At 41.4% G+C, this 26180-nt stretch overlaps 1 protein-coding gene across 2 annotated transcripts in view; it reads right to left on the bottom strand.

Annotated features, from left to right (window-relative positions):
- Nucleotides 1-8177: 8177 nt before the first annotated feature.
- Nucleotides 8178-26180, bottom strand: part of LOC308372563 (electrogenic sodium bicarbonate cotransporter 1-like) — a 56509-nt gene continuing 38506 nt past the window's right edge. Inside the window, exons 13-26 of one of the 2 annotated variants that reach the window (XM_080847758.1) lie at nt 24649-24782; nt 22947-23215; nt 22158-22234; nt 19606-19794; nt 18463-18576; nt 15719-15880; nt 15406-15584; nt 15204-15276; nt 11402-11470; nt 11074-11247; nt 10817-10978; nt 10488-10584; nt 10050-10120; nt 8178-9814 (exon numbers count right to left, since the gene is read on the bottom strand). In XM_080847758.1, coding sequence (XP_080703884.1) covers nt 10086-10120; nt 10488-10584; nt 10817-10978; nt 11074-11247; nt 11402-11470; nt 15204-15276; nt 15406-15584; nt 15719-15880; nt 18463-18576; nt 19606-19794; nt 22158-22234; nt 22947-23215; nt 24649-24782 — 1734 coding nt within the window. In that variant the 3' untranslated portion in view covers nt 8178-9814; nt 10050-10085. The remainder of the gene's footprint in view (nt 9815-10049; nt 10121-10487; nt 10585-10816; nt 10979-11073; nt 11248-11401; nt 11471-15203; nt 15277-15405; nt 15585-15718; nt 15881-18462; nt 18577-19605; nt 19795-22157; nt 22235-22946; nt 23216-24648; nt 24783-26180) is intronic. The other variant, XM_080847759.1, reaches the window with a different exon arrangement.

The raw sequence follows: 26180 nt of genomic DNA, 5'->3' as shown, positions 1-26180 counted from the left end.
GGGAAGATACAAGAAAACGGCGCTGGAAGAGCTTCACAACAACATGGGGCATCAAGGCATTGATCGCACCGTATCACTAGTGCGTGATCGTTTTTTTTGGCCATATATACAGTCAGACATTGAACACTAAGTGACAAAAGCCTGCGCATGCCTGAAACAGAAAAAGCCTTGTCATGACGCTAGAGCCCCATTGACAAATATTGTAACCACACAGCCATTTGAGCTAGTATGTCTTGACTCTCTCCATCTTGACCAATGCAAGGGGGGATATCAGTATATTTTGGTTATTGTTGATCATTTTACACGTTTTGCCCAAGCGTACGCCACCACAACAAAAACAGGGAGGACACAATTCACCTAGTTGTTAAGAAAATGGGCCCTGACCTTCCAATATACGAGGTGAAGCCAGAAAGGGGAAATGGACGCTACAGGGTTTTACACAGAAACTTGCTGATGCCCTGTGACTATTTGCCTCTAGAGACACCTGTCGAGTCAGTGAGAAAGAGAAAACACAGCAGAGATCAACCCCACACAGTAGCCCAAACCCAGGAGTCTGATGAGGACAGTGGAGATGAGTATGAACTTCATTATGAACTGCCCCAAGACCCCACAGAACTAACTGAGGGACATGATCTGTGGGACGACTCAACTCCATCTGAACACGTGGACACCGAAAGGGAGGAGAGGCCGGAGGCGTCAGCTGCTGCTCCACCACCCACAGCCCACCCCCTCCCTGAGGGAAATCCGCTGGCGGACCTCAATGACCCTGCTGCTGAGGGGGTACCTGACCAAGGCCTACCTGATGAGCACTCACCACCTGCCTCCCCCTCCTCACATGATACAGTTGAGCCTGCGGAGCCGCTCTGCCAGCGACCACCAAGGGAGAGGCATCCACCAAGGCGCATGACCTATGATCAGCTTGGTATCCCATCCTGCTACAGCATTCAGCCAACATCTCAGGTATTGCCGCTCTACCCCGCACCAGTCATGGTCCCATGGCTGTTTCCACTACAGCCATATTATGTCCAGCCACCACCAATGTATGGACTCCAGCAAGCATGAGCATACACATTAGAATAGATTTGACTGAAAACATGAACAATTAATCGACTATTTACATAGTGGGCAGCGACCACTTATCGACTGTTTACTGTGGTCAGTCTTCACCGGTGTATAGTGGTGACCTATGGACAGGGGTCACACAGCATTCATGGACTGTACATTGTGGTCAATGATCACCTATTGACTGTTTCTAGTGCTTATACTGTAGCCAGTCACCATTGATGGACGGTAACTATGGACTGTTAAGAATTAGCTCTTGGTGATCATTGAAGGTCACTCAGCCTGAGTCACACTGGTCTTCAGAAGACGAAGATTTGAAAAAAATTATAATAATAATTGTAAAATGTGTTGATGTCGGGACGACATTTATTTTGTGGGGGAGTGTGTTACATGTTACATTCAAATATTTGATAATGCTTAAATGGTTTTTGATTTAATGTGCCTTTGTTATTTAATCTATTAAGCCAATGCAATGTTTCTGTTGTCTAGTTGTTTTGCCTTGGTCAATGATCTTAGGATCGATTGTTTTTGCCTAGGAATGTTTTTGGTTCAGGTGGAAAATCGCGAGTTTCTCTCTCTGTTTTGACGAGTGTTGAAAAAGTAAAGAGCTTGAGTTTGACGAAGGAATTTATGACTGACTCTGGTTATTTCTAAGTAATTTAGAGGTATAACACATAGAGATTCCTTCATTGGCTATGTGATTCATGTGTTTTCTTTATGTAATTAAATATGCGCATATATATACATGCATACGAATATTTTAGGTTAGGTTATTGGCGGCCTCATTAATCACAGCTGATAACTGAACCCACTCAGCCTCATTAATCCCAGTTGATAACTGAACCCACTCAGCCTCTTTAATCCCAGCTGATAACTGAACCCACTCAGCCTCATTAATCCCAGTTGATAACTGAACCCACTCAGCCTCTTTAATCCCAGTTGATAACTGAACCCACTCGGCCTCATTAATCCCAGTTGATAACTGAACCCACTCGGCCTCATTAATCCCAGTTGATAACTGAACCCACTCGGCCTCATTAATCCCAGTTGATAACTGAACCCACTCGGCCTCATTAATCCCAGTTGATAACCCACTCGGCCTCATTAATCCCAGTTGATAACTGAACCCACTCTGCCAATTTGAAAGATTGCTCTCAGTCTACCCTCACTGAGCTCATCTTCCCCAATAGGACTGACAACATTGTTGCAGGCCCTGTTTTTGAACTAGGAGTTAGTGATCATTGCCCTATTGCATGTATGAGAAGAACACCTAACCTAAGAAACCTAAGATATTTTAGTGACCAAGCCTTTTTAACTGACATTTTCCAGGTCGACATACACTATAGTTCCGTGGGATCCATCCCACTAGTCAGCATTTAGACAACATGTAAATAAAAACACTTAATCTGTGTGAAAAGCCCAGACTAATTCTTACTAAGACCTATTGCTAGCTCTTTTTTAAACACTGCTGTCGGTAAACGATGGGTTGACTAAAAAACGATGGAACGATGTTATTCTAGAATATTGACTGGTTAAGATTAGTTACCAGGCAGGAAGGGAAACCCTCCATGTATTTATTTGGCTAATACCAGCTACAACGTCGTTTGCCTAACTTTTAATGTGGTGTCACGTTTAACACTGCTGTTCAACATTAATAGCGACTGAATTACACTTGTGATAGGTGTAATCTGTAGCAGTAAATATCGTAAACGTAAATAACTGATAAAGGATGTATGTTACACTACACAAACATAGGTAATCGTTGGGTTTTTGCTCAAAATAGAGGTCTTGGTATTAGCCAGTTCCTGCCTGGTAACTAATCTTAACTAATCAATATTCTAGAATTACATCTGTCAACCCATCGTTTTTGAGTCAACCCATCGTTTACCCACAATTGATCTCATGGACAATCTTACAGACAGTGGTGAGTTGCCTCAGCAAATTGGAATAAGATGGAATATGATACATACAGAGGTTCATAATTTAATGTAACCACCTCAATGATATATTATACGCTGACCTGCAGAAGACCGACAAGTCCATCTATGGTTTAGTTGTACTGAGGACAAGCCGCCTGGGACCTTATCTCAGAATAAAAGTTGGAGTTCCTCATTGCAATTACAGTTTAGTCCGAACAAGATTAATTAAAACATCAGAACTCTTCCTTTTGTTTACTTAACCCTGAAGTGAAGTAACCCTGAAAATACCAAGACTGCCACCATATATAAAACATAGGGTGAAGTATGATATAGCACATTTAGGTGAATTGCATTCCAGTTGATGCTCATCAGAATCAGAATCAGGTTTTATTAGCCAAGTTAGTTTGCACAAACAAGGACTTTGTCTTGGTGCAGTGGCTCTCAGTGAGCTTACACATATAACACCAATATACATCACAACCAAAACAATACAACAAAAAAGTATATACAAGGAGTATAGTGCAAAGTGTAGAGTCCAGGAAGAGCAGGAATAAATAAATACTATACAGTATGAGAATGACTGTTATACAGTAAGGGTGAAATAGATAAATATGGTTGCGGGGGTACTTGTACATTGGTTATTTTTCACAGTGCCACAGAGGGTTAGCTGTTCATAAGAGAGACAGCGAGAGGGAAGTAACTGTATTTGTTTTTGGAGGTTTTGGCGAACAGAGATCTGTAGCGCCTACCAGAGGGGAGGAGTTGGAACATGCTGTGTCCGGGTCGAGAGGGATCTGCAGTGATTTTTCCTGCCCGTTTCCTGACTGGAGGTGAACAGGTCTTGGATGGTGGGCAGGTTGGCAGTTTTCTGCAGTCCTGACAGTCCGTTGAAGTCTGTTCTTATCCAGTTTGGTGGCCGATTCAAACAAGACAGTGATGGATTTGTAAAGAACAGACTCAATGACTGCGGTGTAGAATAGGATCAGCAGCTCCTGAGGCATGTTGTACTTCCTAAGCTGGCGCAAAAAGTACATCCTCTGCTGGGCCTTCTTGATGATGGTATTGATGTTGGTTTCCAACTTCAGGTCCGGGGAGATTGTTGATCCCAGGAACCTGAAGGATTCCACAGCCAACACAGTACTGTTGAGTATGGTGAGGGGGGGCAGTGCTGGGGGGCTCTTCCTGAAGTCCACTGTCATCTCTACAGTTTTAAGCGTGTTAAGCTCCAGATTGTTGCGACCGCACCACAGGGCCAGCTGTTCAACTTCCTGTCTGTATGCAGACTCATCATCATCACAGAGGAGGCCGTGACTGATGTGTCATCTGCAAATTTAAGGAGATTAACAGATGGGTTACCTGAGGTGCAGTCATTTGTGTACGGGGAGAAGAGCAGTGGGGAGAGCACGCATCCCTGAGGTGCACCAGTGCTGACTGACTGGGTGCTGGATGTTGTTTCACCCAGCTTCACCTGCTGCTTCCTGTCTATCAGGAAGTTGGTGATCCACTGACAGGTGGAGGCGGGCACAGTGAGCTGGGTGAGTTTGGTGAGGAGGACTTCTGGGATGATGGTGTTGAACACTGAGCTGAAGTCCACAAACAGCATTCTTGCATAGGTCCCTGGGGAGTCGAGGTGTTGCAGGATGTAATGCAGTCCCATGTTGACTGCATCATCCACTGATCTGTTTGCGCGGTAGGTAAACTGCAGAGGGTCCAGCAGGGGGCCTGTGATGCCCTTCAGATGGGTCAACACCAGTCTTTCAAAGGACTTCACGTCAGGGCGACGGGCCTGTAGTCATTCAGACCAGTGATGGAGTGTTTCTTGGAGACTGGGATGATGGTGGAGCGTTTGAAGCAGGAGGGTACTTCACACAGCTCCAGAGATCTGTTGAAGATCCGTGTGAAGATGGGGGCCAGTTGATCAGCGCAGGCTTTCAGACAGGAGGGTGACACACCGTACTCATTGTGATGTTACTGACACTTAATCGCAAAATAACAGAACTAGAAAATCATAATTATGAAAGTACATAAAATAATTATGTGTGTAGGTATATCTTAGTTATGTTTGTAAAAGCTATCCATTTGATGGTTATTTATTGCTTTTCCATTATGCTAGTAGGCTTCTGAATGAATTTTGTGTTCACTAGATGCTGTATGTGACTGGGACTGCTTCTGTCCAGGCCCTTTTGAGTGATTATTACGGGACAGACCGGGAGCCTCCTCCATCATTGTTTGGAAGTGGCAAGAGGCCATTAAGCTGGGCTCAGTACAGTGCAGACAGCAGAAGACTGTCTGTATAAAAGTCTTTACAGTGGACAAAATGTCCATAAGATTTGAAAAAACAGGTTCACTAAAATGGTAAACTGAGAGCTGGTCCAGAGCAAAAATTGCTTTATAATGAAAGAAATTATGTATTTATAATATTTATTTAGCATTCATTTATCTTGAAATAGTCAGATGCCTGTTCCTATGACAACTTGAAATATCTATCTTACACCCACACACATCCCTTATGAAAATGGGTATTCCCTTCAAATTAACAATTCAATTGAAATTACCTTTTGAACTATTAACTCTGACCCTTCTAGGTCTTTGTTTCAGTGCATTGCTTAATCGAAGTGCTGCCAGAAATTGTACAGTCCTCGGTTACCACAGCAGTCCAAACAACACTTGTTTTCAGGCCATCAGTCAAGTCAGCTTACATCACTCATCATCTTAGTATTTTGTAGTGCAAGTGCGCACTGAGAGGAGATATTAAATATGCCATTTAACACCAGGGAAAGCCTGACACCTACTGTGAGATTCATTAAAGAGAGTGCAGGAGATGTATGTGAATATTAATTAAACAACAGATAGCATTTTAGGCAAAGATAATAGTGGCTTGATCAAATTTTACATCAATATTTTTTACTCTTTAAAGAAATGTTACATGCCAATGGTTGATGTCGGTAAAAACAGATGAATTTTATTTGCGTAAAGAGTAAAAACACATGGATCAAATGGAAAAAATGATGGCAATAAGAACCCCATATGGCCAGTGGGGGGCGAAAACAAATCATGTTTCTTTTCTATACAACAGAAGAGCTTGACTGCGGGTACAAAGAAGGCACTCTCCCCCAAAATCTGTGCGTGTGCACGTGTGTTTGTGGTTTGGTTGTCTGAGGTAAGTTATTGTAGCCTATGTATTATTATGGTAATTATTGTATATTAACTAACCTAAACACTACTGTTATTTCCTTTGTTAAGTATCAACTGTTGTCAAACAGGTAATAATATATACTTTAATACTGACTGTTGATGCAGAGGTAGTTAATGTAAACTGTACACTAAAATGTAAGTTTAAATGTCAATATACATTTCTACGTTCTGTACAGCGCATACAAGCAAGCTAATCCACTACACACATAGGCTTCCTGTTATCCTTCAACCTTCTCGTTCTCACTTGCTGTTGTTCCTAACAATTTAAGCAATTACTCTTGTTCTCTATAGGGGAGAGTGGGGTGATTTGTGCCAGCGGGGAAGTTGTGCCACCCCTTATTTCAAGGGAACCATAGAAAAAATTGGTCAGGACCACACATTTTTTTAAAAGTCAGCCATTTAACTCATCCTGGAAAGAAGAGAGCCTCTTTGCATGAGAGATAAGCACATTTAAGTTCAAAAAACTGTTTTTGCCTTCCAAAGTGAAATTTCTATGATCACGGTTTTTTGATTGTTGTGTCTGAACAGTTATAGACAAGTTTGAAAACATTTCACACATGTTTTAGTGCTTTGGTAAGCTACACTATGAGTCTATATAGCTAGCATGATTTTAGCTCAAAACAGCTAGATTATGCATTTTTTTTTTCAAAAAAGTGGGATTGGGGTGATTTGTGCCAAAGGGCCTGGGTTAAGTTGTGCCAGTGATCTGTATAGAGAATTGCATTCAATTTCATTCATTTTGCATTGAATTTGTCTAGCTTTTATATAGCATCACAGTTTCTGAGATGCAAATATACTGTTTTACTTCAATAATCAATGGCACAATTTACCCCAATGTATTTTCTTTAATGGAACAACTTACCCCGCACCGGGGGCAAGTTGTGCCACGAGACCAATATTTCTTAAATACAATCTTTCAGATCCAAAGTGATTGTTCCCAAGGATGCTCCACATCCTGAAATATATGTACATATTTTAGTTGGAAGCATTACTGTCATGGCCTCGCTTAAAAGTCACTTTAAGTCAAAACTGGCACAACTAACCCCACTCTCCCCTAAGTAGACATCCATGCTCTTCATTTCAGGTCGTAGCACATGGGAAAATCTCACAGATCAAAGCAACGACTAAAATTGAACGATTCATTTTGTCAACTTGGCATCGACCACTTTGTCTGGTACTCTTTAATGATGTATTTTAGGCCTGTTATGGGTCAAAAAGACCCTTCGCGTGATGTGATCCGTTTAGTGATGCAGTGGAAAATTAGAGAGCCATCATTGGCGTTATCATCCTCAACAGCCCGGAGAGATTACAGTGGGAATTTTGGACGTACCTGCTCATTACCGTGCCCTACCGGACAGTTAATCCCAGGAAAACACACAAGAGCAAAACAAAAGTGGCGTAATGAGGGCAAACAAGTTCGCCTACTTGCTTAGAAGCCAACTGATGAGTCCTCTGTGCTCTTCCTTCAACAGCTTTAAAGACTCATGTATATCCTAAATAATTACATAGTGCTGAAAACCATTTGGGTGTGAAGTACCCTAACAGTAGATAGGCCTACTCTCAACAGCACTTCATAGCACTCTACAAACTCTTCTACATCATAGAGAATAATTCATGTTCTCAACCTGCTGTGAAGCGTAGTTTAGACTTTATTTTGGGCCATTGATGGTTTCAGAGACCATGTGTTGATCAGTTGTCTGGTGGTTTTCAGAGTCAAAGGATATAGAAATATAGATCAACTTATTCAAATATCCAGTTGTGTTCAGGCCTAGTCATTCAGTTACACAAAATATGAACCAAATCTTTCATTTTATCAGTCACTTTATTTCTCACAAACATCTCAAGGTAATATATGTGGCAATTAAAACCCTTTGATCAGAGATGTATATTCCCTCAAAGATGCTACAAAACTGATTGAGACACAGCTTGATTATTGTGTTCGATAACATTTTGTGCACAATGCTGTTGTGAATTACTGCACTTGATTCTTGAACTCAGCAATGGGCTTTTTGATTAATTCATTTTAATTAGAATACTATCATTGTCATGAAGTGGTGATAAGGTAAAAATACAGTAGGCAGACAGAGATAAATTGCACAAGAATACAGCTACTAACAAATGAAAAATGGAAGGGTAGATTTCAGTGAAAAAATATTGCAGAATTATGTTGAGCAAAGTTCGGAACATGAAGTCAATTCTAGTCTTGTGAATATTCACACCTCATAAAAGCCAAACAAATATATTAATTTGGATGACAGACCTAGTTAAGTTTAGTGGACTAGGAATGTGCCCTTAAAGGCACGCTGGATCCTGTATGGTTGACATCAACTTGTACAAATGTGGATCACAATGAACAAGTAGATTTGAGTGACTTTCTGAATCTGACTAAAACAATCTGACCCAGGACCAACATGGTAGTTAATGTGTGCTGATCAATGATCGCCACCCTTGGCTGGGGAGTACACCCCATATCCTACACCACATCAATACTTGCAGCAAATAACACATCAACAAAATCCACTGTGCTTCACAACCTTGCAGTCAATAACCAATGAGTTATGCAAGTAAAAAAGACAATACTGTATCTAAATCACTTCTTAAAAAATAGTATATTAAAAATATTCCCCACAAACATTAATAAAATGATTGTCATTAACAACTCCAAAGTCAGTAGACAAAAAATAAATCAGGTCTTGATGTCTCAACAATATATGATACCTCAGAGTCACAGAGTTTTCTCTCTACAAATAATCTATTAAATAGTTTATTGCATCCGTGGTGACTTAAAAAACAGGAAACATCCAGTACTGAGCCCATGTTTTAAAAACAATCAAGAAAAACCCAGATCATATCAACTGAAGATGCATACATGGTTGCTTAAATAAATGTTTGTCTTCAGACTTTGAATGGCTGGCACCTAAAAGTCAAGATAATAAGAGGTAGCGCTACAAAACACAGGAAAAGTTCCAATAAAATGTATACAGTAGATCTGTTTCTCACACACCATTTTGGCTCCACAAAAGGAATAGTTTGCATAGTAAAGAATGAAATAAATATGATAAAGGGGAAAAAAGGGAAATTTGAGTAAAGTCAGCTGAATTAACCTCACATTCACATCTTAGTTCTTGGTTCTTTATGACCAATACTGACCTCAACACAGATTTGATCTCCTTCACATAACTCTGATTAGTAAGTTTGGTCAAGCGATCAAAAATTATTTTTAAAAACTTCTAAAAGTCATACAAGACTATGTGTACATCAGCATTTGTAATGTTACTCAAATACCTCGCTACAGTGATTTTTCAAGAGCTACACACATTTATACCTTCCCATTTGTTCTGCATAATATAAAGGTGAAGTACTGCTTTCAGAAATAAAGCTTTAAATGATTACATCTTCCCTCTATTACAAGTGCCATAGAGCATTCCATTCCACTAACTCATTCAGTACTAACAGGACTATGTAAGAGCATTGCTTTAAAGGGTGCTTCAGAAGGGTTGTGTAAGATAAGTCTGGAAGGACAGCCTGTGGGTTCAGAAAGACGTTTCAGAGGATGGAGCTTTCCAGAAATAGCACTCCTCTTCTGGCTCCAGGTCTATCCTAATCTGAGGCACAGATTTCTTGAAGGGGTTTCCAAGCTGATTGGAGTAGACAGAGAAGAAGCGTCACAACCAAACTCTTATGTTTACTCCCTCAGTCTCACACACAAGCTTTCATACGCAGTAGTCTTGGCAACCATACATTGCCACTACACATCTTCATTATCTGATTAATACACCGCTGATGGGGAACAGGAACTTCATTTCTGCGTCTAGAACTTCCTGATCCCAAGCACATCTTTAACCCTTTCATCACTTCACAATAAACACTTACCTTAACTTGGGCTTGGGCTGGAAAAAGTGCATTTCATCAATAGGGAGAGAGGAGAGAGGCGGATTTATTTCCTGTGGGAAACAGACACCATGTAAACAAACTGCACAGGATTAAATTAAGAAAAATTTAAAGGTTAACGAGTTCAATAACTGCTTCACAAAAGAGGCTTAAAAAACGAATTAGAAGGCACAGAGTGTTAGTGAAATTGGGCATAGAGGGTAAAAGCAGCACATCTCTGTAGGTTGATGACCTGGGCAGGAGTTAGAGTGGTAGTTAGTTTCAGAGACAGAAGAACAGGAGCAAGAGAGAGTGGAGGGAAACAGAGGTGGATTATCAGATATGTGTGACTCATGGAAGGATCTTCTGAAGTCTTCTCAGGAGCAGAAGGTGCTAAGAGGTGGGTCGGTGGGATCGAGAACCCTGATAGCGGTTACTCACTGTCTGAGGCCTCGTCACCCAACATGGCCTCCTGCTCCATCAAATCCATGGAGATTTTAATACTCGGGATGTTGGTGTCATGGTGATGGAAGTCAGACTGTGGATGTAGGAAATGCTCTTTGTGATGATCTGGTCTGCAGTGCCAACTAAGTCTTAACCTTTGACCTCTCTAAACGTATACCTAAGATCAACTCTGCCTGCTTGTCTGTTATATAGGTACAACTAGAATAGAAAAAAAAACAATCCTGACCACAACTGACCACAATCAGTGACCATTCAATTGAAACAATATTAAAAGCATTTGATGAATCAGCGAAAATCAAACTTACATCGTTCATCTGGCTGTCAATGCTTCCCTTCTTTTTCTTCTTTTTCTTCTCATCCTCCTTCTTCTTCTTGTCTTTTTCAGGCATGACATCATCTAGGTAGCTGAGGTCATGCTGGGACATGAGATAGTCCATGGCCTTCCTCACTGCCACCAGAGCCAAGATCTAGAAGTGGGGGAAACGAGGAGACGTAGATGTAAGAGCGGTCAGCCTCCAACTGTGTCGGTTCAGTCGGTCCTTCATGTGTCCTTTCTCCTTACCATGACGGGGAATATAATGGCCGCCACGGTAGACTTGAGCACCCACAACAGGGCCAGGCAGAGCACTTGAATGAAGGTGAACAGGTGGACGCGCCTCAGGGGGACGTGACGCAGGTAGATCAGGTCCGGTTGGTGCTTTGCTGGCATGAGAAGCAGCTGCAGACGGTCCATGAACTAGAAACACAGAAGAGAGGACATGAAGGAAACATACATTAGAACAAGAGCTCTTTGTGTGTGTGTGTGTGTGTGTGTGTGTGTGTGTGTGTGTGTGTGTGTGTGTGTGTGTGTGTGTGTGTGTACTTAAAGTCTAACACCTAAAAGTCCATACCTGAACACCATTAAGCGATGCAACTCCCATGTAGAGAAAAACACCATAGAGCACAGGCATCGGGATGAACTGATGAGAGATAAAAGGTAAAGGAGGTGAAATGGATGAAGTGAACCAAAAAGGACTGAGGCAGATTGATGCCATAATCAATCTGACTACATTTAAGCATTTATCCAACTACCTGTGATTTTCATAAATGGAACTTGGTCAAGTATAAAGTTGTCATTCTTCCTGAGCAGTCAGACATACTCATAACATCACAGTATGTAACAGAACTCCGTTACATTTCTCTAGAATCTGCTAGAATGCCAACCAGCCAAGAGTCTGTTTGAGTAGGCCAGGGTTCAATAACATCAAAACACACACGCACACACTCACTCACGCGTCTTAAACCTATCCTCAAGACATGAAACATAATCCACTTACTACAGCTATTTAATGCTTTGACTTGTAAGCTTAATGTTTGTGAGTGTGTGTGTGTGTGTGTGTGTGTGTGTGTGTGTGTGTGTGTGTGTGTGTGTGTGTGTGTGTGTGTGTGTGTGTGTGTGTGTGTGTGTGTGTGTGTCTGGTCATCTCTCCTTCTGCGTGACTCGAGACCTGCTCAGGCTTATCACTGCAGAGCTACGCATGTCCAGCACATAGATCCAATATAGATGCAGTTCTAGACCTGGGCAATAGGAGGGTGTAATACCATCAGCAAGCGAGAGAGGGGGTAGATCTTTGCAGACAGGTCATTGAAAATGGTGGTATTATCCCTGCCCCACCTGACCTAAAGGCCCTTATAGAGTACTCAAAACGGTCGTGTCGGATAGTCGGGCAGTGGGCGGGCGGCCGGATAGTACGTACTAGTTAGCATTTGTGTCCCTTTATAGTACTCCAACGGCTGTGGGTGCTGAAAACAATTCTCTTCCAGAACAGTAGGGGGAGTAACGGTTTAAGTGCCGAAAGACAAGCTACCCCATGACATTTTCGTGCGATGGAAATCGTTAGTTGGCTTTCCCTCTCCTCCACAACTTTTACTTACTTCCCTCTCACCAGCTGTCGCTACTGAAATGCAACAGGTGTCAGCAGACATACACCTTTCATGCTTTGTCTAATGTAACATATACACCTGAAAGGGCAAACTTATCTCCTTCATGGTAGGTATTTTTTGTGGGAGTGTAATGGAAATTATGTATTAAAGGAAATAATCATTAATAACCTTGCTTGAGATTTGAGACTTGTATTAAAAGTTAGGCACTCATGTGAAGAAACACTGAGTGGAAAAATACTGTGACATTCTGTGCATGTGATTGTGCTACTGTGTCCAAAGTGGCTTCCTGCAAAAAGAAGAAGCGTGCAATGAGCTGATTAAAATGCAGAAGTAAGGGGCCACGAAGACGTCTGAATTTGTGCTTGTCTGTATGTGCTGATAACAATAACAAGTCATGTATCTGTTTGGGCGGGGTAACTGCCGCGCTTGGATGACACGTTGTGTAAGCTAAGAGTTAATAAAAGGGCTGAGCCAGCCAAGGGAGATCAGAGCTCTTCTAGGGACTTCCCCAAACAAGACCTCTCCTTTGGCTGCCAAGGTTTAAACATATGTTCTGCCTCACAGTGTGGTTTGTAATCTAAACTTAAATGTCCAGATAAGGGATTTTTCCTTGACAGGGAGAAATAGTTGCAATCTATAACAAAATGATATGCTTATCTTACACTATAGAAACTGTTAAAAAACGATTAAATTAAATTAATACGTTCTTATTTTCCTTGGTATTTTCGTCATATTCATTCCCCCAACGGCAGCGTGTCTTGAAGTGTGGTGGAAGCCCAACTTGTGGGTCGCAGAGACGTGACAGGTGGAGCACAAATGAGAAGAGATTCAGGAGATTTTCCCGTTGCAATGCCTTCCTTTATACAGTAGCCTAACTAGAATATCGCACTAAACAACCACACTCAAACAAAAGGAATATTGTAGGCCTATTGTTAGAACAATAGCAGGGCAGAGCACACGGATAATCCATATTCATCATCTTGGCAAATTGAGATACTGCGGCTGGCGCGATTAAGCATTGAACATTCCATATTTGAAATATCTTTATAAGTAGGCTAGTGAAGTCAACCTGTTGATAGTATTCCCAACTCATTTGTCCTTCATTCTATCACCGTGTTTGAAAGGTATTGGTTAGGTAATAGCCGAGTGACAGCTGTTTTCTTTCTGATTTGACAGTAGCCTATAGGATATACTTACGTGTGTTTTAAGCAAATAAAATGTGTAGCAATGTTTACGAAGGGGCAACTGCTATCGTGAATTATACAGTAAATACGTTGTGAAATGAAAGGAAAACACATCACAGCGAGTGCAGTGCATCACAGCGAGTGTGAGCGAGTGCATGTAGTATATGTTGATGCCGGATATAAAAAAGGCAGGCTATTCATAAAATACGTCAATGTGTCAGTAGTATGAACACGTGTTTATTTCTATGGTATGAACAGTTGAGACATTGACTCCGTGGGGCTCAGGTCGTTTGGACACATATTTTAATTGCTGTCGCTCGTGCTGGTTCTCTGGCAGTAGGCTACTTGGGCCGGCTCATGTATTGTGATATACAGGGAATAGTTTTCAAGGAAAGGATCTGCACCTTTGACAGTGGCTGTTGTTCATATATATATATGGATATAAAGGTAGTGAAACAGGAAACGCTAGGTCCAGAAATGTTAGTTTCCGGAGTTGATGTCGTATGGAAATTATGTCGTAGTGGGCCAATCACGGCCAAGGAGTATCCGTCGCCATAAGCGGACAGACAGAAATTTTTGCGGGGACACGGAGAGCTGTCCGACGGCTCTGGAGAGCACGGAGAGGGCGTTCCAGCTACCTGAGAAGGCGTTCCAGCTACCTGAGAAGGCGTTCCAGCTACCTGAAAGCGTTCCTATGTGCCCAAAAACGTGTCGTACGGAGTACCATAAAAAAGCCTTAAGGCTCCTCTGCAACTGGAATTACCACCTTTGCCACATACACACTGCAGGTAGTGGACATTCTGTATACTTGCTTTTTTACTTCTTAAGAATTAATTATATGAATTAACTAGTGCTGTCAGTTTAACGCGTTATTAACCCATTTGAAATAAAGCCCATTTTAACGCCGTTCATTTTTTTATCGCGCGATTAACGCGCTCTCCCAAACTGTGTAGTAGGCTAACGTTACGTTTCAGTGAATGGTGAGCGCGATACAGCGAAATGGATGATAAAAAGCTTCTGAATAAAAAGTTTACCTTTAAAAGTTGTGTTGTGCAAAAAAAGCAAGCTTCACTGTTGTCTGAAAATGTCAACAGGCAGCTGGCTGAAAGCACAGAAGTAGTAGGCTAACCTTTTATTGGTAACCTAGCTGTTACGGTTCATTGTTTTTTAAATAAGAGGCCTGACTTCTATGTTCACAGCAAACTTGAAAAAAAGAAAATATTAAGCCATGGTTTAACTGCACTATAGGCTGAGTCCTTGTTTATCTGAAATGTGCATTTTATAATTTTATTTTGTACCGCCCTGTTTGGCAATGTTGTTTTTCAATAAAATAAAACATTGCATAAAGCAAGCCAATCCACTTTTCCATGTTGATAAGAGCATTAAAAAAAAAAATTATTGAAGGGACATTTAGAATAGATACAAATTTGCGATTAATACATTTGCGATTATTCGCGATACATTTTGAGTTAACTTTGACAAAAATGCGATTAATCGCGATGAATTATTTGAATCGTTTGACAGCACTAGAATTAACTAATCTTTACTTGATCCACACTTGATCCACACATTCTGTACTGATTACCTTTAAGATTGGGGCCATGAACACAGACAGTCCAGTGAGAATGAAGACAATGACGCCAGTCACTCTCTGTTCCCTGTAGAAAGACAGAGTTGATACTCAAACTTTGTACTATGGAGGGCTCTCCTCTTTCTAGTAAAGTATTCCTGTCTCACACTCTTTCAATGTATCTGCCCCCCTCCCTCCCCCAACCACTCCAACTGACCTGACACCCAGGAATTTGGGTGCCTCTCCTGGGGCAGAGGTCTCCGTCTCCATCTTCAGTGAGTCGATATGGGCAATGGAGATGACCGTGGCTGCCACGTACCACGGCAACCCCATGAAGGAGCAAATGATCATGAGAACAGCCACCCAGAACAAGTCCAGGTGATACCCTGCACCTTTCTGTAGATACAGTACACACACACACACACACACACACACACACACTTTAGCCATGACAATAATTAAACTCAATCATTGATATATTCATTATCTGTAACCTCAAGGCAGAGCAGTGAGGAAGACGTCATTCTGACCTTGAGTTTGTGCTCCTTCCTGTTGACGATGACCGCTGTGATCTGTTGGTCCATGAACAGCAGGATGGTGACCAGCAGTGCAGGAAGACTGGCAGCTAGGTATACCCACCAGGGGTTCCCTCCAAAAGGGGGCACGAACCAGCCACGATTGGGGCTCGTCGGCTAAGAGAAGAGCACAAGATATTTGTGTGTGTGTCTATGTGTGTGTGCTTGTGTGCGTACCCATTATTTATTTTTTTCCCACGAAAACGGAATTGCAACTTTCAAACGCTATTTTGCCCTGTAAGACTGCATATATTTTACATAAACACAACAACGATCGCAACGATGAACAAGCATTAAGAACAAAATCACTGAGAAAATGTCAGGCCTGTGCTGAATATGCTCCGTCCACGCCCCCCTGTTCAACTGTTCATGGACAAACAAACCGGTTGATCTCCGTGTTGAGTGTGCGGGCTATAGAGTGTTCTATGGACACACACACACCTCCACGTAATCTTCCCAATCGCCTGCAAATAATGTTTGTGCTGTGTTGTGTTTTTGTGTTGAAAAGTATGCGCCTGCCGCACGGCATTATGGGGCGCCTATGCCGGCACGTTACAGTATTATCATTATTTGTTAAATGTAGCTATTATGTAGTTATTAAGCATTTTGGTGTATTTGGACAGCCTGAAGTACTTTTTTTATTCCAAGATGCATAGCGCTTGATTAATTCAATCATGTCTAATTAAACTGGCTAGCTCGCTCGACCAAAACTAACGATGTTATGATAACTTAATTTTGTATTTCACATCGAAAATTACGCAAATTGCGGTACAGATGAACTTGAACTGATGATAAGACTGAATGGCAATAACAAGGAACGTCAAAAGTCACTGTCTAGCTAGCGTTAGTTACACTTTCAATGAAAAGGAACATCTTTTCTTCTTGTCTACACTAAAGTGCCAGGGGCAATTCACGCATTCATTAACGTTTTTAAGGATTTACCTTTCTCCTTGGCACGTTTCTCTTCGTCCTTTCTTTTCTTCTTAAATTGCCCCCGGATGGCTTAAGCCTCTTCGTTAAGGCCGAATTATGCTCTGTTTTAGACGTAACGCGTAAGCACGTAAGATACTCAACCCCCCCTTGCGCGGTAAAATACCCCCCCTTACGTGCTTAAGTGCGTCGCCCAAAATTCCTGACTATGCGACTAAAACACTACGGCCCTACACAGCTCGCAAAGGCTGTGATTGGCCGGCTACCACAGCCTTTCACAGAGTCTCACGTTTCCGGGTTAATAGCATACAGTCTTTTTTAGACCCAGATATTTTTTTAAATCATGAATACCCTGCAGACCGTATCACAAGCCTTTTCTTATGGATTAGGAACAAACATAACAGAAGAGGTCCGAAGACATGAACTCCTTTACAAATCCTCTTTAAACACTTATAAGGACGCTCAAATTACCGTGAATATCCCACTCTCACCCGCGATTGTTTGGAGAGAATGTGGTCATTCACGAACAAAGGTAATTTCATATTCATTTTCCGACACTTGTGAGTCATGGCGATATCTTTCATTGAGTTCATATTGACGTGAATCCATCAATTGCACCAGCGAGTTTGATAGAATGAGCCCGGTCTGCTCATTTACAAAAGTTAACAGTAACCTGCCGTTACCTTGAGGCCAGCACCATTGTAGTTACAAGCATTGACAACATGATGAGATTCTCTCGCCGTTTACCACCTCATCTTTGAATAATGTAACTCACAAACACATCGTTTTAAAGCCTGTCGCAGTCATTAAAAGATGTCAATAAACGAACTTTTGCGTCATGTGCTGTCTTTTTCGCCACTGGTACTGAATTGCCAACATTTGTATTTTGTGTAACACATGTATTCATAACATCAAGCCTTTCGCCCACTACACTTTCATTTTCCGGTAAGTTTTTTTTCCTTTGTCCTGCTGCAATAAATAGGCTTACTTACTCAAAATAAATCTACAGTTCTGGCGTCAATTTGCTTTGCAACACGGCTCACAAGCCTTGCAACACGGCTCTGCGTCTAAAACGAACCTTAAATCAAAACTTGTCTAAAACAAGTTCCTTGTGTAAATTACGTGCTTAGGGCTCTGCGTCTAAAACGACCCTAAATTGGCCTTTAGACACACACACACACACACACACACTAACCAAACGCCTCACTGTGCTTGCATGTTCTGACAAAACCAGAAGGAGGTACTCCTTCCGTTTTCGATTTTTGGCTCATTTTACCCTAATGTTAGATTTATTTTTTAATGTCAAAATATTGGTTGGAGATATAGAAGGGGCGCCAAAATATGCACCCGGGGAAAAAAAAAAAAAATTATAATTGTGTTTTTTCTCTCTTTTTTTCGGGGCATTATTTGGCGCTCCCCCTCTAGATGGCGCTCTAGGCGGCCGCCTATACCGCCTGTAGGAAAGGCCGCCCCTGTTTGCACAAGATTGATACAAGAGAAAAATTGAGGACAGGATGAGAGAGGGCTGGGTGTTATGGTTTCAGGAGATGCGTGATGAGCTTGAACAGCAGGAGTTCATTATTACACCAGTCCGGCTGGTGGACCAAGATGAGAGAGAATAGAAGAGCGAAGAACACAAACTCATGTGGCCGGTCTAACAGATCTCAAAATGTTAGACGGTATTAATTAAATGGAGATCAAACCAAAAAAGCATGTTTGTCTTTAAAATTATTCTCAGTTAAGCCTCAGACTCCAACCCACGCCCTCACCTTAAATTCACTTGGCACGAGGAGTTTGGGCGTGTCCACTCCGACCAGGGCATCCACTCCACAGAAGATGAGAATGGCCAGAATGATGGCGAAGTCACTTATCAGTTTACGCACCTGCATGACAAAGGCACCACACATATTTTCACAATGATAAAAAAACAGTTAAGTATTGACAGAACTAAAACTATTATATTCAATTTCTTGGTTCACACCTGCGTTTAAATATGCCCTATAGAAAATGGCCACCTGTCTCCTCTGCAGGGAGGGAAACTGCTATGCCATAGAAATGGCAGTTATTCTCACAGCAGATAACACCCTTTGTGAGCTCTCTCTATACAGAAGCTTGCAGCTGGAGAGATGCTATCTCCCTCTCTATACACAAGCTTGCAGCTGGAGATGCTAACTCTCTCTACACACAAGCCTGCAGCTGGAGATGCTAACTCTCTTTACACACAAGACTGCAGCTGGAGAGATGCTAACTCTCTCTATACACACACAAGCCTGCTGCTGGAGAGATGCTAACTCTCTCTATACACAAGCCTGCAGCTAGGAAGATGCTAACTCTCAATATACACAAGCCTGCAGCTAGGGAGATGCTAACTCTCTCTATACACAAGCATGCAGCTGGAGAGATGCTGACTCAGCAGGTGAAGTTCCAGTAGCATGACTCCGGAGTCACTCTTCGGGTTAGACCACCCATAATTCATTGAATGGGTGAAACTGAACACTGTGTGTGTGTGTGTGTGTGTGTGTATGTGTGTGTGTGTGTGTGTGTGTGTGTGTGTGTGTGTGTGTGTGTGTGTGTGTGTGGTTATTGCCAGATGTACCGTTGGCAGTAGAAGCTGGGAAGTAAAATGACCCTGGAGAGAACTCTTGACATTTCTAGAGCGTTCTACTTGTGTGGGTACATGTCCATTGCTTCAGGCATAAGTGCCTACGTGAGTGAGAGTACAGACAGAGAGAGCGGCGACCTGCTACCAAATAAACTCACTTCATCACGCCCTGATCACTATGTTCTTACCATGGTGGGGAAGAATCTGCTGGTTTTAAACTTCATCACGCCCTGATCACTATGTTCTTACCATGGTGGGGAAGAACCTGCTGGTTTTAAACTTCATCACACCCTGATCACTATGTTCTTACCATGGTGGGGAAGAACCTGCTGGTTTTAAACTTCTTCAGAAACATGGAGGTGGCGTAGGTGCCCAGGAACAGGATGAAGGACATGAGTGTGATGTCAGGGACGAACTCACAGGCCGACCCTACCAGCTGCCCCCCATAAAGCTTACAATCCGACTTGGTCAGGGACTCCCAGGTGGCATTCAGATGACGCTGCAGAGGCAGGTAGATGGGACAACGTCAGTAAACACAAGACACGACCAAAACAACATCACTGAACTGTTACATATCTGTGGTTATAAATATGCTATTTGTAATGCACATAACACAGCCAATATATAATCATATACTTTATGTCAGAGGTCTTCAACAGGGGGTCCGCGGAGGTACTGCAGGGGGGTCGCAAAATCTTTTGTTGATAAGACAATTTTTTTTTAAATATTTCTTAAAAAAAAAAAAAAATAAAAAATTCAACCAATTTTTTTTTTTCAGAATTGTACTTATTCCCTTTAAATTCACATTAACATAAATCCAACATATTGTAGCGAACGTATAAATTGATCGAGAAGACGTAATCTTTCAGTCCAATGCACACATTCAGCTCACACAGGAGCTCTCAAGCTGGGCACCGGTTCACTCACAGCACCTTTCATGCAAATATAACAGCACAGGCACTAGCCAATCAGATTGCGTTTATGCTCAAGTCTAAAGAGCGCGAAGATCACAAATAAAAGATGGCAGACCAAACTCCGTAGCTGGTCTTGTTTGTACCTATAAGTTGTTAGTTTGACATTTTTTTGCTTAGATTTTTTAAAAATGACAGAGAAATAGACACTGTACTACTTAATTGTAACTGAAAAATAAGTCTGAGAGGATTTGCGAGGTGTATTAGCCCCTTATCTAATGTTAGCATGCTACTACCTACAAGGTTAACAACTTGCTAGCGGTGTGATTGGTTTATTGACCTGTCAATCTCACTATAACGTCTCTGTTGTCAACACAACATGCGCCAGACTCCTCCTCCGTCATCCGTTGGATCATGTCAGTCAGGAGTTATTGAAAAGAAGATACATCTCACTAATGTGGGAGGATGTGTGCCATCGACAGATGCTCGAGGATTCACTGTCCCTTCTTTATGTATGATGAAATAAAAACATATATCTGTGAATTATTTTATAAGTTGTTATTAATTGTTAGCTCAGAGTTGTATGCAAGATGTATGTTTATAAATGGCAGTGGCACGGCCACCCTGTACCTTTCATGTTGTTAAATGTTAAATTAAATTCGATGTTAAAAATTGTTAAGTTAAATTCATTGTTCAAAAATGTTAGGTTAAATTCAATGTTAAAAAATACAAATGTTAATGAATATATTAACCTTTGTATTATTTGAATAGCTTAGTATTGAATGCACAATAACAGGGTAGCTATGTTTATATGGCACTAGGTCCAGTATATTATAAACTACATTTTATGCAATTTATATAGTAGGGGGTCCCTGCTCATCTCGCCATCAGTTTGGGGGTCCCTGGCCTGAAAAACGTTGAAGACCCCTGCTATATGTTATATGAACATATAATATTTAAGCAATGTAGTACGAGTAGGAGTGGGGTAGGTAAGGGATAATCCCACGGGTGGTTTTCGGCCGTAGCCACCGAGGCCGGAGGCCGAGTGGCGTAGGCAACAACACACGTGGGATTATCCCTTACCTACCCCACTCCCACGAGTGCTATATTGCTTTTTATAAAACAATTCTACAGTCATCAAATTAACATTTCAACACAAAGTTATTGATTAAAAAGTGTTTATTTCGCCATTGTTTCTCCGCAACAAAAAATAGTTCCATTGTGAACGTCTTGGTTTGGAATAATAAGAATTTTGAATTAACGGTTATCATCAATGCGCTAAAGAATGTTTCATCACAGTTATTTGTTATTAGCTGTGAAAAGTCCGAGTTGGTATGTTAACGGATATTCAAACTCATGGAACGTCTCTCGTTCAATCAGAAACGGACAAATAACGCGATAGAACCCAATTGTTTTATAATAAAACACAATTTAAATATTGTGTTTTTTAAACAGAACATAGAGTGGCCCATGATATGTCTCCCTGTAAACAGATGGTGACTACAGGGGGAAAGAGCTTGGGATGCTGCAAATGTGAGTTTTTCCAATCCTAATGATTAAAGGATTTAATGACTGAACAGCGAGAGATTAATGACTGATTTAAAGCTAGAAGAAAAGAGAAGTTCCTTGTGGAGAGTAAGCCAACAGCCCGCTGCAGAGAGGAGTATGAAACAAAAGCCTCATTTCCCTCCCTCAGAGACGCTGTGTCCATGTTGGAAGCATCATATTTCAGTCGCCTCTGCGATTCATCGCCTCCCATTTGCGGTTGAGACATGAAGAGACTATTGTGAGTGACCTTCTCTCCAAACTCAGCCATAGAGGCAGGAGAACATTACCCCCTCTCTTTAAATAAAAAACACTGACTGACAAAGAGCAGATGCATCAGTAATGAGTTTACAATCACACAACGCGTGATGGCCTGGCCAGGACACACACACACACACACACACACCTGGTCAGTGCTGTTCACCAACCATGGATCCAAGACTTCATGCTGTAACCCTGTACCGTTCCATCCTGTACTGTTCCCTGTGAAGATAAAAAAAAAAATCTTACTGATTGTTATATGCAAAAGATAAAGGAAATGGACCAGTAATTATATCAATGCGAGGTATACTGCCAGGGCTTTGGTTTGTTTAACGTCAAAAAGGTGGGGAAAGAACATTACAGGGAAAACAATCCAAATGTTTCATAAAAACATCGTAAAATGTGTCTACTATCACTGTCTACAGAGAGTGCCTGTAGTAGAAACCAAAAGGCCTATTGAAGTGAAAGCTGATTGCTTATCTGTTGCTATGGGTCTGACATGCAACTCACCAAATAGCGATACCATCACCTACTGCGTCAACATTACAATCTCTGAATAAACACTACCCATTATCACAGGTGGGCTATTTACTGGACCTGGATATTCCAACCGGTATTTAAGGGAAACTCTGGTCACAAAAGCACTGCCATCTTGATAACTCACCCTCTGACTGCAACATGTCGTAATGGAATCGTTCACATTTAATTTAAATTATGGAACTGCTTCTATTACAGTAAATATGTGGTGTCAGATATCCAGAACTGGCCTATTTAACCCATTTCCCCAACATCTTTCTGCTGCTGAACCAGCTGATTAACATTAAATCACATCATGCCCCAGTGATACATGTATTTATTATATTAATATATAAAGATATAATAAATAAATGTGTCATAAATATGTATTTATTTACACATGTATACTCCCTCTTACCATCAGGGGGTGTACAGTGGCAGGAGTAGCGGGTGATCAAGTCCATGTCGTAGTCAGCGTCGATGGGGTGATGGTGGGCGAGCTTCAGCATCTTCTTGAAGGCGTCATAGATGAAGATGAAGCTGATGAGGGCAGAGAAGCCTTCCTCAGTGAAGCGGGTGAAATACTGGACCAGAAAGCTGGCGTCCGTGGCAACGAGAACCAGGGTCAGAAAGGCGGACCACAGGCCGATCCACAGTCGAAACTCCAGATAGTCAAAGCTGTTGTCTCTGGTGAAGAAGTGGAAATAAACAAGTTATTCTTGTCTCCTTAAATATCTAGACACATGTTGACAGCTGAACAACTGTGCACCCTTCCTATAGTGTTCCCTACACAGATGCTTGCAGGCAACAATGAGGAGAATATACTAGATATTCCAAAAGTGAACTGAATTCATTCAACTAATTCCACCATTAAAGTAACACTTTTATGGTAGAAGAGTACAGATAGAACTTCAATCTAAATGCCTAGAAGATGGAGTCCAAGAATTGATACACCTGAATGATTGACCTAACATTAGTGAATGATCTGTTTTAGATGGGAGCCTGTAAAAAAAAGCTTGAGCTTTTCTGTTGATTGGCTTAGAGGGCCGAATGGAAACCAGAGAAGGGGGCCTCTGGCTCGGCCTCATTCAGACATCGAAATGAAATCAGATTCAATTATTCATAATGGAACATAACAGACATGGAGTAACTTTAGAAGACTCTGGCCTTACACAAGGAAAAAGAGAAAGACAGAGAGCACAAACACACAAAGACAAGAGGAGCAGAAGGGACAGAGAGAGGAGCACAGGGTGTGTAGAACAGGCACAATTATGTAAAAAGAAACCGAAGTTGGTTACAAATTAACAGGTAAAAATTGTCATAACTTCATATGAATCTGCAAGACAAGGCAGTACTTAAAAACCGTGTCAGGTCCACATCAGAATATAATCTGGTTTGGTTATAAATATAATATATAATCTCACAGGTTATGGTTGTAAAAAAAATATGGCTTGTTTTCTGATCACAGGTTATAGTTATATCATTAATAAATCATCCTCTATGGTAGCCTGGAAACTGAACTGGGATCAGTAGGCAGGCGGAGCCAGGCCACCTCTATGGTGCAAAGGGATAGAAAGCTGAGAAAGAGCAAGACTGAGCAGTCTCAGAACAGGAAGCAAACAATGGTAACAAGTGGAAATGTGTGGACAATCAGCCCTGGCACACTGTTTTCAGTCAACCCTGCCGAGAACAACGTGTCCTTGAGAACATCGCAGCGATACAATGGCATTTTGGGAAAGGTTGCTTGTATTATGTTGTGTTGACAAAAACTAACTCTAACAACATTCCTTGGTAGGTTTTCAAATCCGCAGCCCAAGCCACGGTCTAGTTTGTGGTGTTTTAGAGACACCGAAGGAGACTCTGTTTTCCTTTCATGTAACACAAACCCAAAGGTCTCAGAGGGTAATTTACCTTCATACAATATAGAGGAATTGTGGTGAATTGTAATGGTTTGGTCGTAGTTGGTGTCGGTTCAAGTGAGGTTGCTCTGAATGAAAGTGCATTCGTTCACATTTGTTTTTTATTAACATTGGCAGTGAGCTATGATTGCTGATCAAATATGATGAGCTGTTGGAGAGGAGACATAGGAGCTTCACTGATAATGATGTCTTGGCACCTACTTGCTAAAGTTGAACAGCAAACGCTCAAAGACGAGGACTGGCCCGGTGCTGCTCAGGATGGTGAGAGGCTGGCCAGCCAGCAGGCAGAACACAGCACCTGACAGCGCCGTTCCAACAAAACTCTCCAACACTCCCTGTAGGACAAGCAAAGCTTCCTGTTAGAACAGTCATCAGGATCGTAAATAAACGAGACAAGAGTAAGTAAGTAAGTAAGTCAGACTTTATTTATATAGCACATTTCGTACAAGATTTGCAATTCAAAGTGCTTTACATAAAATCAATAAAAGCAAGCGGCAGGAGTAGTACATGGAGTAAAAGATAAATACAAAATGATCAACATCGTATCAGAACCTGGTGTTCTGATAGGCTTACTAACATCATGATAAAAGAAATATAAAACCCTTAAAACAGTTTAAAAGAGAAATAGTAAAAATAGTGCAAGTAACAGAGAAATAAATAGTGCCAGATAAAATTAATAAAATGCTTTGGTAAAAAGAAAGGTTTTAAGCTGCTTTTTAAAGGTGTCTAGCGTGTTTGCTTCCCTAATATTAATGGGTAATGTGTTCCATAATTTTGGGGCGTAGTTGACAAAGGCTGCGTCACCAATCTTCTTATGACTGCTTCTGGTGACCTGTAACAGACCTGTATCTGATGATCGCAGTGTTCTAGCTGGTGTGTAGTTAGTAAGAGAGTTAGCAATGTAGCTAGGGCCTTGTCCATTTAGAGCTTTGTATGTGAGGAGGAGGACCTTAAAGTCAATTCTAAAGGTAACAGGAAGCCAGTGTAAAGTAGCTAGGACAGGACTAATGTGTTCTCTCCTTTTAGTTTTGGTTAATAGTCTAGCTGCGGAGTTTTGAATGAGCTGGAGTCTTTCAGTTGTTTTCTTGGGAAGACCAGCGAAAAGTGAATTACAGTAGTCTAGCCGGCTCGATATGAAAGCATGGATAAGCTTCTCGGCATCATTTTGGTTTATGAATGGTCGTACCTTTGCTATGTTCCTGAGGTGAAAGAAAGCCGTTTTGGTCACTTTGTTAATGTGGGAGTTGAAATTCAAATCTGAGTCCAGGATGACACAGATGACACCTCAGGTTTAATCCACTGGGTTAAACCTCCTAGATTCTTGATTAGCATCTCTCTTTTTAATTTGGGGCTGATAAGTAGGACTTCAGTTTTGTCCTCATTTAGTTTTAGAAAGTTATTGTTCATCCATTTGTTTATTGCGAATAAACAGTTGGTAATGGAGTTTATGGCCTTCGCATCATTAGGTTCAGCGGAAATATACAGTTGGGTGTCATCCGCGTAGCTATGAAAATCTATACTGTATTCTCTGATGATGTCACTGAGTGGTAACATATAAAGAGAAAAGAGTAATGGACCTAAACAGCTCCCTTATGCAACCCCGTAGCAGCTTTCATGTTTCTCTGACATATGGTCTCCTAGACTAACGCAAAACTTCCTTCCTCTAATATATGTTTTGATCCAGTTCAATACACAGTCAGAGAACCCAATAAGATTTTCAAGTCTATTGATTA

The sequence above is a fragment of the Sprattus sprattus genome, assembly GCF_963457725.1.
Source record: "Sprattus sprattus genome assembly, chromosome: 11".
NCBI classification, from domain to species: domain Eukaryota; kingdom Metazoa; phylum Chordata; class Actinopteri; order Clupeiformes; family Clupeidae; genus Sprattus; species Sprattus sprattus.
Note: the sequence above shows the minus strand (reverse complement) of the source record. Positions and strands in the feature narration are given on the sequence as shown.